Below are 18,850 nucleotides of genomic sequence, written 5' to 3' on the forward strand. Positions count from 1 at the left end.
GGGCACTCAAAGATTAGATGCCAACGAACGAATTCGAGAGTGTAACAATTAGTTGTATCTCTGCCAAATACTGGGCCCTGTCCTTGAAGATGTTGCAACGAAGGTAGGGGCGACAGGCCAGAAAGTAAATGCACCATAGCTCGACACCTGATTCCACGGAGATCTATCCAAGGCGCTGCAGGATCCCCGGGGCTGGAAAACTCCCGGGTGTGCGGGGCCTTGGGAAGAAGCCCGTCAGGAGCCAGGAGTGCCAGGGAACCGCGCTGAGCGGCAGGAGACGCGACTGGAGGCTGCTCCTCGGTTCGCCTGGCCACTCAGCATCTTCTTTTCATGACCTGCGGGTCCATCGACCCTCCCTGCATCTTGCCTGCGTGACCTCAGCCCCAGCGGAACCCCTGTGTCGCGGGACCCCAGACACATCCTCTTCCACCCCCGGATCTGCCAGCCCCGCGTCTTCCAGATCAGTAGCCCGCTACCTGAGAGACCTCCACCTGCGGGCTGAAGCCCCGCGGGCACCCGAGCGCGCGCCCCTGGTCCCCGCCCCCTGCCTGCGAACTGCGACGTGCGGGACCCCGCCCCGCCCCCTCTGCCCGCTGGACCCCGGCCCCGCCCCGCCCCCGTGGCCCCGCCGCTAGTCCCGGGGGGGCGGGGCCGCGCGCAGCGGCGTCTCCAAGGCGGGGGGCGCGAGGCAGGGGGCGGGGCGGTCTCAGCGCCGGCCAATCAACGCCGCGATCACATCCATGCAAATACGAGCACAATGGAGCTAGCCCATCACTCGCCCCTGCAAGCAAGCTTGAAATGGGCTTCTGCCTGAGCGGCAGCAGGGATGACCAATGGCTCAGTGTTTTGGACCGGCGAAGCCCAATGGTGCAGCAGGGAAGGCGGGCCCGAGCTGGGTTAGGGTGTCCTTGCAGGGTGTCTGAGCTAAACTTCACCAAATAATAGCTGTTTGTATTTTGGCTGCTGCAGGAGCCATTTTAGGTAAGTTCTTCTCTTAACTTTTTATTTTCCTCCCTGGCCTCGGCGGACCGGCCTTGTCCGCGGGTCCTCGGCCCCGCCCCGCCGGCCGGGCTAGGGTGCCCCTATGAATGGAGCCGGGATGAGGGGCTGCGGCGGCGCCCAGGCCCGGCCGGACTGGGGTCCGAGCGGGGCCGGCGGGCGAGCGGCCTGGCGGAGGGCAGGCGGCGGCCTGCGGCCTGGGAAAGGGTCGGCCTCTGCCGCGCCCGGCTCCTGCTCTCGCTCCAGCTTTCGCTGTGGCCGGGCGGCCGTCCTTGGGAGTGCGCCGCTGCGGGCCGCGCGCAGGGGCGGGGGTCCGGGCGAGACCCCGGCCGCCGGCCTGGCGGGCGGGGGCGGGGCGTGCGGAGGCCCCCTCGGGGCGTGCGCGGTGGGACCCCCGGGCCCGGCGACGCTGGGGCGGGGCGGGGGTGACCGCTATTCCCGCCGCCGCCCCCGCAGAGAAGTTGCTCTATTCGCGTCCTGCGTCTGTTTGCAGGGGTGGAGGAGGGTGGGCTGGTGCCAGGCTGCTGCTCCGGGAGGGGGCGGGGGCCCTGGCGCGGCCACGGATCGCGCACCCCCTCCGCCCCCTTCTTACGCACTAGCGCGCACTCGCCCAGAAAATTGGAGCCCTGGAGGGGTCCCGCAACCCAGCTGCCAAGTTTTGAGCATTATTAGATTGCATATTTGAGCTTTAAAAAAAAATAATCTGTCCTCTTCGGGGTATTTATTTTGTTCGCTGTTGAGAAGTAACGGAGTCCGTTGCGCCCAGATTTCCAGGGACCTGCCTGTCGGATGTGCAGAGGGTTGGCAGCTACTCGGATTTTTTTTTTGAAGGCGTTATTAGGAAATCCCCTCACTAGTGAGATAATTGAAATTTGAGTTTGTTTGCAGCTTCAGTTTTATTTGACACAATTAAAAATGCATAAGCAGGCACTTTATATTTGTGTACCTAAAGTATTCCTAGTTCCAGTTATGACGAATGTGACTGTGGTTTCAGTCGTGTGGGATCTAATAAGGCAGTATAATTCAATTTTGAGCTTGTAGGCCCCTGATCTCCAAATTAGGGTTTATGGACCATTAGTAATCTGGCCAAGGTTTCTCATGAATCCTTGGCATCTCTGAGCATCTCTCTGGGGCTCTGTGTGTGCCTTATTTCTCACCCCTTGAAAACTCTTCGTTTCTGGTAGCAGATCTGCGAAACCGAAAACACACATTTTAAATATTTACAGTTTTCAAGATGTCTGAAATATTGCCTGAGATTTTATTATTGTTTCCCAGATGGTATATAACAGTACCATCCCAATGGGCCCCAAATTTCGATGTACTTTATGGAAATATTTTTGTGGTGTTTTGGGCAAAAAACCCAGGCAGACCACTGGGTTTTGCTCCCTAGGCTGATGTGAGCTGTGTGACTTACTGGGGGTCTGTCCCATTTATTTCATGGCACAGTAGAGTTTGACTGTAAGCCAAATTGGAAAATCACGTTGGCATCCTCAGAGAGAGTTTTTGTGAACTTTGTGGCTCTCTGGCAACAGAAAGAAGATTTGAGATCTGTGTATGATAAAATGATTAGGCATGAATCCTCAAGTAACGTGGTTTATGCCAAGCAGAGCAGGTGGTTTCATATAAGCAATGCATCATTATAACCAAAGGCCTTGGGAAAATGCGGAGTGGTAAGATTATTAATTTTGGAGTTCTTTCTGTTCCAGGGCAGATTTCATAGATGAATTATAAGTTCTTTGGAATTTAAACTTTTTCCTTGATGAATGGGCAACTAAAAGCTAGCTTGCACACACCTTTCCCCAGCTTTTTGTTAGCTTTGGAGTCTCTCTAATAGTAACCAGACTACGGTACTGTTCTTGGTGTATTCTGGCTGTGGGCTAAGTAAATCTAGACCTGTTGTGAAATTGAGTTGTGTCTCTGTGGACCACAGTCTCCCTGGTGTCACGTTTTTTTATTCTGCAGTTATTTCTTTGCTTTTCACATTTAGCTCTTGTTATATTTAATAGCACTGCCTACTCTTTCAATATGATCACTTTTACAACTTTTAAATATTCTATGTCTTTATAATTTGTATAATTTATTATTCTTGTAGTTGGAAGTTCTCTGAACTCATCACTCTATTACTTAAGGCAAACCACACAAGACATTGAAAGACAAGTTAGAAGTAAAGTGGGAGAAATACACTAACTGCTGCATTTCTGGAAGATCCTTTGACTGTTATGTTTTTGTATTTATTGATTTTTGTATAACTATTTCAAATACCATAGAAAACCTGAAGCAGAATCATATCTCATTAGAAACCACATCTTTTTTTGTGACTTTCCTGTAACATTGCAGAAAACCTGTCAGAAACAACAGGCGGCCCTTGGGCTACTTTGCCTTGGACAGCTCCTTGGTTTATAAAAGTTTCGGAGAAATGTTTTGGTTTTCTTCGAAGTATGGCTTTGCCCCAAGCAGAGTTTGTGGTTATGTCTTCCTGTGTTGTACCAGGAGGTTCCACAACGTCAGGCTTGATTCTCCCTGTAGGTGCCTATGTTTTTCACCTTTCATGGAAAGACTTTAACTGGTAATTACTAAATGAGATCACTCATGGACCACCCATGTTCTAAATCTCTTAAGAAGTTTAAGGATTCAAAGATTCTACCTGCAAAAATATCTTTGGTATAGGAATGACAATGACAGTATACCCATATCAACTGAGGAGGCTGCACTCTCCCTCCCTCCTTCCCCTTTCCCCCACTCCTTCTCCTTTCCCCCACTCCTTCTCCTTTCCCTGCCTGGTATAACAAGGCTTGAAATAGTTTTCTTTTTAATACATATTTAATGATTCTCTTATATTTCATTGCTCATGCAAAACTTTAGTTTAATTCAAGTGAAAGGTGTGGTGAATTCCATAGGATTACCTGTATTCTCCTGTACCAGGTTATTATATTGAAAACTCTTTGAAATACATAAAATGATAGCCAGAGCTTAGATACCTGTTCCCTAGAGTGTGTGTATGTGTATGTGTGTGTGTGTGTGTGTGTGTGTGTATATATATATACATATATATATATGTATAATTTTTTTTTTCCTGCAATGGAATGTGACATACTTGTGAGGGGGGCAGAAAGAACTAGCATTGATTGAATACCTGTTGTTTGTCCAGTACTCAGCTAGATACTGGGGCTACAGAGATGAGAAAAATACCTTTGCTTTCATAGCCAATTCATGAGGCTGGGCTGCAGCTGTGAGAAATGAAGTAACTTATTAAAGACCATAAAGCTAGTCAATGATAGAGCTAGAATTTGAACCCAGATCGTCGGTGTCTAAGACATGTCCTTTTCACCAACAGTTCTCTCTAAAGGTTTCTTTAAAAGCTCAAGTGTGCTGTTGTATTTTAGTGGTATGGTGTTAGGTTTGTTAACTAACACACCTTCCCTAAGTTCTTCTACACATGCATCCATTTTTACTTTTTCATTTCAAGAATTTGTCACTGAAGAGGAGTGTTGGAATACAGCGAGGATACCCTTTTCCCCCTTTGTCTTCATGGAGTAGGAGTGGTCTTCATGGGGCAGTTTGGAGTTCAGGTGTACCCTGGTACAGTAATAACCATGAAGTGCAGAGGGAGAATGCAGTCACTTTTTCCTTGCCAAAATGTTCTTTTCTTTGGTTCATGTTGTGGAGGCGTTGATACCCTCATGAGAAATTCTGTTACTTCCATAAAAGTCCTGAAGGTAGTAAAATGGAGTTATTTTAAAATATCCGTGCTTGTCCCTGTTCCTGAACGAAATCATCAGCATAAAATCCAAAGAAAAACGTTTTATTTTTGCCTGTAGTACCTGTATTTGTTAGTTTTTATAGTCAGTAAATAGTAATTCTGTACATTCTCTTACATTATTCATTATGTTGTTTGCCATCACTGTTCTATTTTGCAACCTTTAGAATTTGTAATGGGTGTATATGTTATAACTTAAATAGCTCTTCTTTTGAAGAATCAGGATTTTTTTAATTGATAAATGTTTTTTCTTTTTTCTTTATTTTTTTTTTGTCAAATGTTTTATTGAGTGTAGACATCTGGAGTACTGTAAAACATGCATTATCTGTAGATTCAAAAAGGAGCAAGCCACATTGTCCTCACTGTCAAATGTGTCAGGCTTGGCATACATGATGGAGATTAATGAAGTATCATGAGAGTAATATGGCTCCTGAAAAGCTTCTACTATTTGGAGTAGGGTCTTAATCACGTGAAAAGCAAAGCTGTTCACATTTAGTGAACTTGCATTTCACTGGAGGTACACAGTATTTTAATGTTAAAACAAATAAAAATAGTTTGTTTGTCGAAGATTCCCATCTCCCCAACTTTATTTGTCCCATCGGTTTTCAGAAATTTTAATTTAAAAAAGCCATATGTCTTTTGGAAATTGTATGTTTATCTGAGCAATAACTACATTTTATTTCTTCTTTAGTTGTGTTATTTAGTTATTTCTTCTTTAGGTGTGTTAAATTTGAAGAAGATAATATCTCCGTCTTCAACAATATAATTTCTGCCTTGTTGTCTGTACTTTCCAGCAGCCTTGACTGCATTTTCAGAACCTTCCTCTTTAAAATCTTCGTATTTCATTACTTCAGCCATAATGAATCCATTTTCAAAATCTGTGTGGATCTTTCCTGCAGCCTGAGGAGCATTAGTCCCTTTCCTGATGGTCCATGCACGCACTTCATCTGGGCCTGCAGTGAAAAAGTATTCTAGCTGGAGTGCTGCAAACCCAGCCTTAATGATCTTTGGCAAAGCACTTTGTGTCATGTTCGCTTCCAGATACTTCTGTCTCTTCTCAGCACTCAATTCTTGCAACTTGAGTTCTAAGGCCCCACTAAAAGGAATGACCAAGGCACCTGGGTCATACTTGTCCACCCACTCTTTAATTTTTATCAACCATTTGTTTTTCTTTCGAATGTAGTCTTTTTCAGAAAGATTAACCAAGTAGACCATTGGTTTTGAAGTCAAAAATAAGTGTTTATTCAACACTTCAATCTCTTTGTCATTCCAATCATGATAGAAGCAAACAGGTTTCTTTTGATCTATAACCCAGGATTTTACTTTGCACATTATATCATATTCAGGTTTTAGTTTTTTATCTCCTCCTCTCACAACCACCTTTTTTAGTTTATCTGTAATGGGCCCAATCATTTCCTCATCTTTAAGCTGAAGCTCTTCATGTATTATTTCTATCTCTCGAATAGGATCTACACTTCCTTCAACATGGTAATATCATCATCTTCAAAAGCACGTGTTAGGTGAAAGATGCCATCACAGGCACTAATATGAGATAAAAAAGCATTCCCCGGGCCCTGCCCATTGTGAACTCCTTTCACAAGGCCAGCAATATCCACTACGTTTAGAAAGGCAGGAATTTTGCTTGCTCGTTTGTGGTACTGGCAAAGAAAGTCAAACCTTTCATCTGGCACAAGTACTCTGCTCTCATTAGGATCAATAGTGCAGAATGGGAAGTTTTCTGCTGAAGCCTGACTATTGGTTAATACATTGAAGAAAGTAGATTTCCCAACATTTGGCAATCCAGCAATACCAATTTTCAGTGAGGTTCCAAATCTTCCAATGATTGGGGGTGGTTTAATTTCATCACCTCCCTTCTTGGGGGGCATCGTGCTTGGCCTGGGTGATGACCATGTTTTTTCTTTATAGTCATAATGAAGGACTTACAAATTTTAGCAAGGAACAAACCTGAGTTTTCAACAGACTCCCATGGCGCTTTAGTTAGCTATTTCAAAAGAACTTAATATACTATTTGAACATTTCAGGACACTAGGAAGTAGAATTGTGAGATAACTTAAGGACAGGAATCCAAACATATGTAGAAAGTGATGGATACATCTTTGAATTTTCTAAATAAGTAAAGGGAGATTTCCATTTTTTTTTTTTTACCCGTTTATTTATTTATTTTTGAGACAGAGTCTTGCTCTGTCACCCAGGCTGGAGTACGATGGCATGAACTTGACTCACTGCAACCTCCACCTCCCAGGTTTGAGAGATTCTTCTGCCTCAGCCTCCTGAGTAGCTGGGATTACAGGCATATGCCACCATGCTGGGCTAGTTTTTGTATTTTTTAAGTAGAGATAGGGTTTCACCATCTTGGCCGGGCTGGTCCCAAACTCCTGACCTTGTGATCCACCGGCCTCGGCCTCCCAAAGTGCTGGGATTAGAGGCGTGAGCCACTGCTTCCAGCCTTTTTACCCTTAGAACAACTGCTTTGTATGAACAAAATCTTCTGCCTGGATGCTGACTTCTTTGGACCTTTTTTGCCCTTTAGCAAGTTCTGTGGTCTCACCCTTGATCAGTTGGCCTGGGTTTGGGGAAGAAATGCATCCCTCTGGCAGCATCTAGGCATTCCCTGCTGTTATCTCCCTAATTCTTCCCTCCCTGTGATCACATAGAAGCTTTCCCTTGCCCTTGCCACCTGATAAGAGTTAAAGTTTGAAATGGGAGGCATGGGCCTCTTAGAGGGTTCTCGGCCTCTCATTTTCACCCATCTGCCTCTGCAGATGGGACCAGAGGGGTGGCCATGGCAAATGTGCCTGACATTTTCTTGCTTTGAATACTACTTCCTACTAATTCTGCTGTTGTTTCATTCAATATGTTAGGAGGAAAAGGGTTTTTCTTTCTTACATTGAAGAAGAATAATTAAAAGACTCCGGCCATTTTTATATTCCCCAAACTTTTATGAAATGCTTTGCAACTTCCATTAGTGCTAATTTTTAGTGGAGTTCTTCCTTAAAATAATGTGTAGTTGAACATAAAAGCTTATTTTTAGACTGCTAAAAATTTTACAGAGAACATGCATATAAAACCAGGTGTAAGTATATAAAATATTTCATATTGAAGTTATCAGAGCCTTATTATTTACTTAATAAGTCAAGCAAATTGCTAAAACAATATTAAAGTAACAAAAAAATTCTAAGAATAACTCTAGAAAGTGGTGAAACTTAAGTTATTCTGGAGATTTTTATCAGTCAGGCCAGACCAGAAGCTGAATAGAAGAAGAATCAGTTTATTTCATTTAATAAGAGATAATAATAATTAGATTAGGGAAAATATCTAAGCTTTAGGCAGATAGTGAAGGGCATTGACTTCTTTAAGAAAATTGTTTGGTTTATTCCTTCTTTAAGTGTATATGAGTAAAGAAATATACCTGGATTCTACTTTGGGTCCAAGAAAAACCATCAGTATTCTAAGAAATACTTTGAAGGACTTTGTCTGGTAAGCTAATTCTAGATCATAGATTTTATTTACAGAAAGAATTTTATATAATTTAACACAGAGACTTTATTATTGCTCATTGTGTATTTTGGGCTTAGCAATTCTTGCCCTGTTGGCAGTCTAAATTCAACTGTGGGCTTGCATGAAAAAGTTAAGCTATCATTGTTGATCACCTGGTAGAATCAGATCACATTATCAGTGTTGACACCATTAGATTGCTTCTGTAAGCAAACCTAGTATAATATCACTTAAGGGGTTTAGGGGTATTTTGCTTAATGGAATTAACAGTTTTGCCTTGAGTTGTAAAAATGCATTGAGGAAATGATAGAGGATATGAAAGAGGTCATTAATGACCAGCTCCAGAAAGATAATTGTAAAAATGTAAAATAAGATCTTGTGGATTAGGCTACTGAAAGTAATGTGTAGATTCCTGCAGGTCTGCATACCTGTCTAACAAGGTGAGTGTAGAAATTGCAAAGAAGCATGTAGATGCTTTTATAGCAGATGGTTAGAAAAATGGTTTGTCTGTTGAACTTAATAATAAAAAATATTGGTTTATAATTGTAGTCCTTTTTAATGTATTTTTTTCCCCTGGAAATTCATTTTTTGGTGTTTCATGAAAATCTTGGTCATAGATTGGGAAAGAGCAAAAACAAAAACTAGTTCTTTACCATACAGAGCACTAATCAAAATGTGGGGAAACTTCAGCATTATCTGGGAGCATGTTAGAAATGCAAGTTTTGCTGGACACTGTGGCCCACACCTGTAATCCCAGCACTTTGGGAGGCCAAGGCGGGTGGGTCATCTGAGGTCATGACTTCAAGACCAGCCTGGCCAACATGGTGAAACCCCATCTCTACTAAAAATACAAAAATTAGCCAGGCTTAGTGGTGTGTGCCTGTAATCCCAGCTACTTGGGAGGCTGAGGCATGAGAATCGCTTGAACTTGGGAGATGGAGGTTGCAGAGAACTGAGATCACACCATTGTACCCCAGCCTGGGCTACGTAGTGAGACTGTGTCTCAGGAAAAAAAAGTTCAAGTTTTGGGGCCCCATTCCAGACCTACTGAAATAGACCACCTGGGGTACCCAGGAATCTGTGTTTTAACAAGCTGTGCTGATGATTTTGTGCACATTATAGTTTGAGAAACATTGCTCTAGATCAGCACTGTTCAGCAGAACCTTCCGTTACGATGGAAATCTTCACTATCTGTACGGGAACTACTAGCCACTTATGGTTTTCAAACCCTTAAGATGTGGCTAGTATGACTGAGGATGAGAATTTTACCTTTTATTTAATATTAGCATGAATTTAAATAGCCACACATGGCCATTGGTACCAGCATTGGACAGCACAGCTCTAGGCCCTTTAGCATCTCTACCCTCTTTGAAGCAAAGGTGGATTTTTTTCTGTGTCTGTAAAGGAAAACATAATAGGAAACAAGATTGTCCTTTAACCTAAAATGACTCTGAGCAAGCTGTATAATTACATTTGACAGTTATTTACCTATTTATATTTTCCTATTTATTTTTATCTAAAAGTTGATTTGAATGTTCAGAAAATAGTAAGATCAGAGAATAAATTTAGATGTGTCTTGTAAGGCTTTACAAACAGCAAGGTAGCTGTTCCAGTGAGGCCTATGACCCTTCCTGTCTATGACTAACATGCATGGTGTCTTTCAACATGACTTTTGAAGCTTTTTTCTTTTATACTAAGATTTAAGATAGGCAGCTTTTAAGCATAACACTGTAGTTCTCCTGTTCTCAATAAAAACTACTGGCTATAGGGGTTCCCATTACTTTAGACCAGCAATGGATATTTTTACCATACAAAGTATTTCAGGTTTATCGCCCAATTAACTTTATAAAGAGAATCTTGTTTTTTTAGTAATATTTACCAAGCTTCCTTGAAAGACTTAAGTCTTATCCTCTGCCCCCTTTCCAATATATTTAAAAATTGATTTGTTAATAGAAGCAATTTCTTTGGTTCATTCGGGGTTACATATGCTTCTCCATCTCCTCTCTCCATCTATTTGTAAATGAGGAATAAAGTTTTAAACTCCTAAAAATCAATGATAAGATTGATTAGTATATTGACCGAGATCTATTGCAAAATTGGAAATTACGTTGTGATTGACAAGTAGAAGGAATTACTGTAGAAGTAAACACAGGCCAGGCACCAGTGGCTCACCCCTGTAATCCCAACACTTTGGGAGTCCAGGGCTGGGCGGATCGCTTGATGTCAGGAGTTCTAGACCAGCCTGGCCAATATGGTGAAACCGCGACTCTGCCTAAAATACAAAAATTAGCCAGGCATGGTGGCAGACTGTAATCCCAGCAACTTGGGAGGCTGAGGCAGGACAATCGCTTGAACCCAGGAGGTGGTGGTTGCAGTGAGCCAGGGTCGAGCCACTGCCCTCTAGCATTGGTGACAGAGCAAGACTCTATCTCAAAAAAAAAAAAAAAAAGTAAACACAAATCCACATGTAGAATTGTAGCTTTAAAAATGCTGTCTAGCCATGCAAAGTGAGTCTAATCATACAGCAGTTTTATTAGATATATTTACTAGGTTTTAGGTTTTCAAGCAGGAAATTGTTAGTCATTTAGGCAGTGACTCTTGAAGCATGAGAGACAGTAACGGGTGTCCCATGTGGTTTTTAGACTCATAGAACATTAGAATTGAAAGGTTCCTTAAAAATCATGGATAGGGCTGCCAGCATAGCCAAATTTATAATGCAGCATTGTCTGTTTATGGCGTGAGTTAATGCCGTATTGTCTCTCGTTAGTGTTCATTACAGATCACCACTGTTTTCTCATTAATTCTGTTGTAAGAATGGTTGTATACTCACAAAACAGTGAATGGTGGTAGGTTTTCTGGGCAGGTGCTTCCGTTTGACACAAGTGTCACTGATTAGGGGGCTTAACGTTTTGTAACTTGCTGCTTTGGGCTTTTTTTCTGACTTTCTTCAAAGAATGTCAAGTTCTAGATCTCTGGGCATGTATTTTTCTTTGTTTGTTTGTTTGTTTGTTTTATAGAAACTGGGTCTCTTATGTTGCCCAGGTTAGACTCATGGGCTCAAATGATCCTCCTGCCTCAGCCTCCTGAGTAGCTGGGACTACAGACATGCCACTGCGCCCAGCTCTCTGGGCATGTGTTTGAATTATTGCTGTAGGATTTTAAAGAATTGGAAAGCCCAGTGTGTTGGAATTTAGATCTGATAGTTTGACAGATCCTAAGCTTAAAAGGTTTGGAGATTCCTTGCTTCAAGTTTGTTCTCATCACTGCCACTGGGTCCTTGGAATGCTGTATGAGATGTTACTAAAAGATTGTGATTTCATAAGCTACACACAAAATAACCATACTCTGTCCATTTTTATCTGCACTTTGCATCTGCAGCATTTCATGTAGCAGAGCTCTCCCTGCGTGTTCTTGACTGTGTTGCATGTTTACTCTCGAACTAAGCTTTGTTGTTATTAGTGTGGTTGTGACAGATTTAAGCATTATCAGTTTTTACACAGGTCAGCATCATTACTGGAGATTCTGAAAGCAAAGCTTCTTTCTGGCTTCTTGGGATTGCAGAAGAATAGAGTTAGAAGGTACTTCTGAAGACATCTATCCATTTTCATTATGCGTAATGGAGTGGTGTCCTGGTCATGTAAATATTTGTGAAGTCACAGAGCTGATCTGTGGCCAAGGCTTGATTAGAATTCAATTCTCATTTTGCTATATAGGACTTTTCCCTTAACTTCCAAGGGTTAGGGTCCTGAAAACCCACATGGGAGAATTTCCCTTAAGAATTTAGGGAGAAAATATGAGACAGGTTTGCTCTGAGCTTAGGTGTGAAAGGGTGAAAGCCTCCATAATTTTTTTAATGTTCTCTAAAATAATAAAGATAATGAATTGTTACATGTCTTAAATTAGTAAGAATGGGTACTATAATAGCTGTTGTTTACTAGAAACATTTTGGCATGTCCCGCTCTCATATCATGGTAAAATGCTTTGTTGTACTATTTTGGTAAATCTTATTTACTATTTTTTGCTTAATGGAAACTTTTTGGCATGTCCCTCCCTTATATCATGGTAAAATGATTGTAAATTAACCTTTGCTTTATTTGTAAATAATATGCATAAGATTTTTTTCATGTATGTTTATTTAGCTATTCAGTGTTATGACTTAGGGTTATTAGGATAGATTTTTTTTCCCTGGATCCCTCAATAATCATGACAATAATAGCTGTCAAACACTGAGTGCTTACTGCGTGCCAGGTATGGTGCTAGACTCTTTCATGGTGTGGTCATTAGCACTTTTCACCAGTATTCTGGTTCTCTTTCTTTCTTTCTTTCTTTCTTTTTTAAATACAGGGTTTCACCATGTTGGTCAGGCTGGTCTTGAACTCCCGACCTCAGGTGACTCGCCCGCCTTGGCCTCCAAAGTGCTTGGATTACAGGGGTGAGCCACTACACCCGGCCTCTGGTTCTCTTTCTTAAGGACATATGACAGGGTTGCATTCTCTCTTATACCTTGAAATTGGGCAAGGCTGTGTAACTTGCTTTGGATATTGACATTTCAGTGGAAGTGATGTGTGTCCTTTGTAGGCAGATACCTTTTCTTTTGAAAGAAATATGTAATGATTGCATAGTGTAAGCAAGTAAACCTTTGCTTTCAAGCCCTGAGCTTTTTTATTGAGTTTTCTTTTCCCCCCGTGGAATGGTCTATGTTTGTACTGTTTCCCATGCTCATCGTTTTCTGCCCCTCCCTGTTGGCCCATCTAGATATTTTCCTTCCTTAAGACTTGAGAGCAAGACCTTTTCCATATCAGCCTGAAGCTGTCTCCCCACCGCACTTCTTGAGTTAGATTTTCCCTCTATAACTAATTTGGCATTTCATATTGAATTGCCTTTGTCTTTTGTTGTGTTGTTAGTCATTTTTCCATAGGTATGTGATACCCATTTATTTAGTAAACAGTTAATTGAACATTCATTGTGTTTCAGCCATTCATATGCCCTGGGAACTTGATAAATGCATGTGGCCTCTCCCTTTTTGGAATGCACTTTGTGTTGGAAGAGACAGAAAGGTAAACTGCCACTACAAGCATCATGATCAATGTCAGATTAGAGTTATGTCCAAATTTTGTTAAGACTCAAGAAGAGGGATCTACCATTAAACCAGGGAAGTTTTGAAACTCCCAGGCTTTTGAAAGGAAGGAACTTTTAAACTGGTACTTGAAAATTGATTCATAGTTTGATAGTCAGACTGAGATTAGTGTTCATGAGTTTGGAGAGCCTTTTATGCGTAGAAATGTCTTGCCAGGGACACAGAGGCAAATGGTAAGTTCATTATGGCTGGAGTATGGTGGAGAGTTGTGGAGTACTGTACTGGTAGGTGAGGGGCTGGAGGAGCAGTAGGTTGGAGATGTTGAGAAAGGCTTTGAAGATCATAGTCAATTGTTTGGATTTGTGTTGGCAGTGAGGAGTCATCAGAGGTTTTAATGCAGGAGAGTGGCTTGTGCTCTACACTCAGGCATCAGAGGTTGGTTCCCAGCAGTGGTGCTCAAACTTAGTTGTGTATAAGAATCACCTGAAGAGCTTATAAAAATACCTGGGTGTACCAGCACCCAGGCTACACACAGTAAAATCAGATTCTCTGAAGGAGAGACCCAGATATTGGATTTTTGGTAATTTCCCAGGTGATTCCAGTGTGTATCTGAGTTTGAGAACTACTCTTTAGGAGGGGCCTGATAGAATAATGAATGCAGAGGCTATTGCAGTGGCCTGGCTAGGAGGGCAGTCTTTGAATTGAGGCATTAGGAGCTGGAGCAAGGTGAGACAGTCAACCATTATTCTTTTCTGTCAGTATTCTAAATGTTTATCTTTTCTGACGAAATTGCAAGACCCCTTCTTTGTACCTTGAATTCCTCACAGAGATTTGCACATAGTAGGTTCTCAAAAACGATTTGCCTTCTTTAAAGTCAGTTTTTCTTTGGTCGAGTATTCATACTTCAGTACTTTGGACATTTTAATTTCACTTGTTTCCTTTCTGTTGTTAAATAGAATCTTCAGGAGTGAGAGTGGATAGAGATGAATTTCTTTTTTTTTTTTCTTTTTAGATGGAGTCTCACTCTTGTAGCCCAGCCTGGGCTACAAGATCGTGCAGTGGCACGATCTTGGCTCACTGCAACCTCTGTCTCCTGGGTTCAAGCGATTCTCCTGCCTCAGCTTCCCTAGTAGATGGGATTACAGGCGCCTGCCACCACGCCTGGCTAATTTTTTGTATTTTTAGTAGAGACGAGGTTTCACCGTGTTGGCCAGCTGGTCTTGAACTCCTGACCACAGGTGATCTGCCCGCCTTGGCTTCCCAAAGTGCTGGGATTACAGGCGTGAATCACCACACCTGGCTGAAATTTTTTTTGTCAATTTTACTATCTAATAGTTCTGATTAAAGTTAAAATTCACTAGTTAAAACACTGTCTTACACAGTAAGTCTTGCATATGGTTTATCCATGCTGTTTCTCTATATTAGCACAAATAAGTAAATTTGCCATTAATCCTTGGCATTTGTGTAAAACTCCTTAGTACTAATACACCCTTTAAAATAAAAGGGTACTTTTATTTTACTTTTAAGATAAAGTATCCAACAACATATGGAAGGTTTATCTTAATAACACCTAACTTCTGTTAATTTATGTAATAACTCAGGAACTCAGTGTGATATAGAGGCTGACTTGGTTTGTGCACGTGAAATTCAGTTTCTCTTTGGCAAATAAATTCATTTATTTGTGAATGGGGATAGTATTAAAGAATGTTTTGAGGCATTTTTGAGTCAACTCTTTGTTCTCCATTGTAATGGCGGGGAGTTGGAACCTGTAGAAATCAAAAACATTTTTTGTACTTCAAGGATTTATACTACCTCATGTTGTATCTTGAAAAGTATCAAACCTACAGACAGGTATGAGAAGAGTACCATAAACACCCGTCTCCCCTTTACCCAGAACCGCTTGTTATTAACATTTTGCCAAATTTGCTTTATAACTCTATGACTCTCTATATATGTGCCTTTTTTTTTTTTTTTTTTTTTTTTTTTTTTTTTTTTTTTTTTTTTTTTTTTTTTTTTTTGGCAATACCATCTCAGAGGTATTTGGAGACACTGTAATGCTTCACCCTTAAATACATATTTGTCCTAAGGAAAAAGATACTCTTTTATATGGAATAATCACAGTGTAATTATTATCACTCAGGAAACTTGACATAAAACCCAATATGGAGTCCTTTGTAAAATTTTCCCATGAAAATGTTACTTGTAACCTCCCCACCCGACCTGCCCTGACTCCCACTGGGATCCAGTCAAGGATCCTGCCTTCTATTATGTTGTCATGTGCCTGTACCTTTCTCTATCAATTAGTTTGACCTGATAGTCTGAAGATTCCAGAAATGGAAGTGAAAACACCCAGCTTCCTGAGCCTTCTTCCCTGCTCACCTTTTTCTGTGCTCCCCACCACAGGTGGGGAATTGGCCTTCTTAGAGAGGATGGGTGGCAGAGTTCTAAAGTGGAACCTCACATCCAGTGCAGGCTTGTTTGTTTCCATCTTCCTCGGACTCAGAGAGGCTTTATCTGGACAGTTGTTTTCCGTTTTAGGATTAAGGGCATTTGAGTCACCTACATGCTTAGTTAAGAAAATGTGTTGGTGTTAATGAGACTTTAGGAAATGATTTTCATAGCCAGCTCTAAGACATCTGCAACTTTAAGAGTCAGGAGTCTTCTGCTATTTCTTGAGGACCACTCACTGATTTTCATGACTGATCATTATATAGTTCCTGGGGTTTTAATTTTTTAAAAAAACTACTAAGGACTCCTCTAATCTTTAAATATTCCTCAGTCATATGTTATTGGTCTTTTGCCCTTCCAGTTTTATACTCCTTCCTGGGCAGACTTGTTGTTTCAACTTTTGATGACTCTGAATTCTATTTTTCCATCCCCACCCTCTCCTGTGATCCAAACCTTTATTTCCAGCCACACAATCAGCAGCTCCACCTGCCTGTCCCAGTGCAAAACGGAACTCAGCGTCTTTTTGTGTAAACCTGAGCACTGGTTGGATTGTTAAGCATGGGATGAGAATGAGATATTTAACCAGGGGCCTAGGAACATGAAGATCATGTTCTTTACCAGCCCCTGTTCTCTCTCTCTCTCTCTCTCTCTCTCTCTCTCTCTCTCTCACACACACACACACACACACACACACACACACACACGGTAATAGGTGAATGCAGGGTAAGGCCTTGCTAACTACGTCATTTCCAGCTGAATGTAGAATCTTGGGAGTTAGGCCTCATGAAATGAATTCTTTTAATTCAGTGTTTCTTTCAACCTTAATGCCTTGAAATGAAGCATGCCAAAGAGTCTGCTAGCTCCCCTTGCACAAGGAATTTATCTTAGGCTCACTCCTGACCGCCGAAACTAAAGTTTTGTAATCTTGTGACCATAACTCACAGTAATAAAAGCACTATGTTGTGCCTAGTTTATACACATATGTGTATATGTGTGCATTGTTAGATCAAAGTTGTTTTTTTTTCTGAGATGGAGTCTCACTCCGTTGTCCAGGCTGGGATGCAGTGGTGCGATTTGGCTCACTGCAACCTCTGCCTCCCAGGTTCAAATGATTTTCCTGCTTCAGCCTCCTGAGTAGCTGGGACTACAGGCGTTCACCACCTGCCCAGCTAATTTTTAGATTTTTAGTAGAGATGGAGTTTCACCATGTTGGCCAGGCTGGTCTCGAACTCCGGACTTCAAGTGATCCACCCACCTTGGCCTCCTAAAGTGCTGCAATTACAGGCGTGAGCCACCATGCCTGGCATAATTCAAAGATTTTAATACTCAGTGTTTACTCTCACCACTTGTGATGCACTCGACTTTCTGTTCTCTAATCTTTAAAAAATGGTTTTGGTCAGGCACAGTGGCTCATGCCTGTAATCCTAGCACTTTGGGAGGCTGAGGCAGGCAGATCGCCTGAGCCCAGGAGTTCGAGACCAGCCTGGTCAACATAGTGAGACTCTGTCTACAAAATTTTTTTTTTTTTTAATTAGCCAGATGTGGTGGCGTGCACCTGTAGACCCTGCGACTTGGGAGACAAGGTAGGAGGATTGCCCATGATCATGCCACTGTACTCCAGCTTGGGCAATAGAGTGAGACCCTATCTCCCAAAAAAAAAAAAGTTTTGTTGAAATATAATTTACATACCATAAAATTGTCCTTTTAAAATTCTATATTTTTTTAATCCAAAAATAAATGGTGGTGGTGACCCACTGACTTGTAAAAGCATGACAGTGGGAGGAGCAGTGCAGAGGCAGCTCACTGCAGTCACTGGACGGTGTTTCGTTAAACACCCTTAAACCTGAGTGAACCTGCAGTTTCACTCTTTGGTGTGAGATGAAACCTAGGGTAAGCCCACAGGTGAAACCGCTCTGGTGGTCAGCCAAAGGGCTTGCCTCACAGGAAGGTGAAATGGGCACCTCCTTTTTGTGATTTGTGGTGCCAGCATCCCCTCTCCTCCTTGAAAGGAAGAAAGGGAGAGGGAGAGGAGGGGGTAGAAGAAAGAAAGTGTTGTCTCATTAGACGTTAGAGCCTGTAATTCTTGCAATTCATATTACTCTATTTAACTGAGTTTGTTCACGAGGCTATTTGAGAGAGTGACTGTAGGGACATGGGTATTTGATCATTTTGCTGTCATTAATCTGCTTACTAAAAGGAGATAGAGCACCAAGGAAACGAAATAGGAAACAACCAAGTTTTCATTAGGAGAATGGAAGAGGAGAAGAACTAAAGAATGCAGGGTAGTAGCTTTGCTTTGTTGGGGTGTGTTTGTGGCCAGAGGGAGGCCCTGCCTGGTGAGGGGAAATCAGCTGTGCAAGCAAAGAAACCAGTGGTGGAGAGAGTCATAGAAGAGATTTGGTGCCAGTACCAGGTAGGGCAGGAATATGGTAGGACCAAATAAAACGGAAGGATCCCTGTCCCATCTCAGAGCAGTAAAATAATTAGAGCAGACGTTTATTGAGTGCTTATGATATGCCAGGCACTGTATCATCTCATTTAATTCTTTAACACCACTTGAAATTTTAGGTTCTGTTATTACCCCATTTTATCAATGAGGAAACTGAGGCACAGGGAGGTAAAGTAACTTGTTGGGGGTTGCTCAGTTGCTTGTCTGACATTTATATAAATGTAGGGCATTAAAGAGCTTGCCTTGAAGTGAGTGAACCCACTGCTTCTGGGACCATATCTGCTCTACCATAAGCTTCAGGAGTGTACCTCTCCTGGCAGATCCCATAATCTTCATTTGAGTCATTTAGTTGCCAGGTTGCTACCCTGAAGTTCAGTCTTAGAGGCTGGTGACCATAATACTAAAAATAACATTGTCCTAGAGAATATTTATAGTTTTTTCCCCTCCCTCTTCATAAGTACAGACTGTGCCTTATCTGGGAAATACCACTTATTTTGGGACTCTAGAGTTGGGCATAGAAATGATAGGGCATGTCCAGTGGTAGTCATGTTTCAAGTCAGTTCAACAGACATTTGCATGTGTCTAAAAAGCCCTGCCATGTACT

At 41.9% G+C, this 18,850-nt stretch overlaps 2 protein-coding genes across 2 annotated transcripts in view; one reads left to right on the forward strand and one right to left on the reverse strand.

Moving 5' to 3' along the window:
* Nucleotides 1-831: 831 nt before the first annotated feature.
* CHD6 (chromodomain helicase DNA binding protein 6) overlaps nucleotides 832-18,850 on the forward strand; it is a 199,449-nt gene continuing 181,430 nt past the window's right edge. The window contains exon 1 of the mRNA XM_017511844.2: nucleotides 832-981. The gene's annotated coding sequence lies outside the window, so the exon portion shown is untranslated. The remainder of the gene's footprint in view (nucleotides 982-18,850) is intronic.
* On the reverse strand, nucleotides 5,012-6,985 carry LOC108291462 (obg-like ATPase 1). The gene is given in 2 exon segments (XM_037732524.1): nucleotides 5,012-6,246; nucleotides 6,249-6,985. Coding segments are annotated over 2 exon segments (1,188 nt in total). The 5' UTR covers nucleotides 6,643-6,985; the 3' UTR covers nucleotides 5,012-5,452.

Source organism: Cebus imitator, unplaced genomic scaffold (assembly GCF_001604975.1).
Source record: "Cebus imitator isolate Cc_AM_T3 unplaced genomic scaffold, Cebus_imitator-1.0 Scaffold18, whole genome shotgun sequence".
Taxonomy (NCBI): domain Eukaryota; kingdom Metazoa; phylum Chordata; class Mammalia; order Primates; family Cebidae; genus Cebus; species Cebus imitator.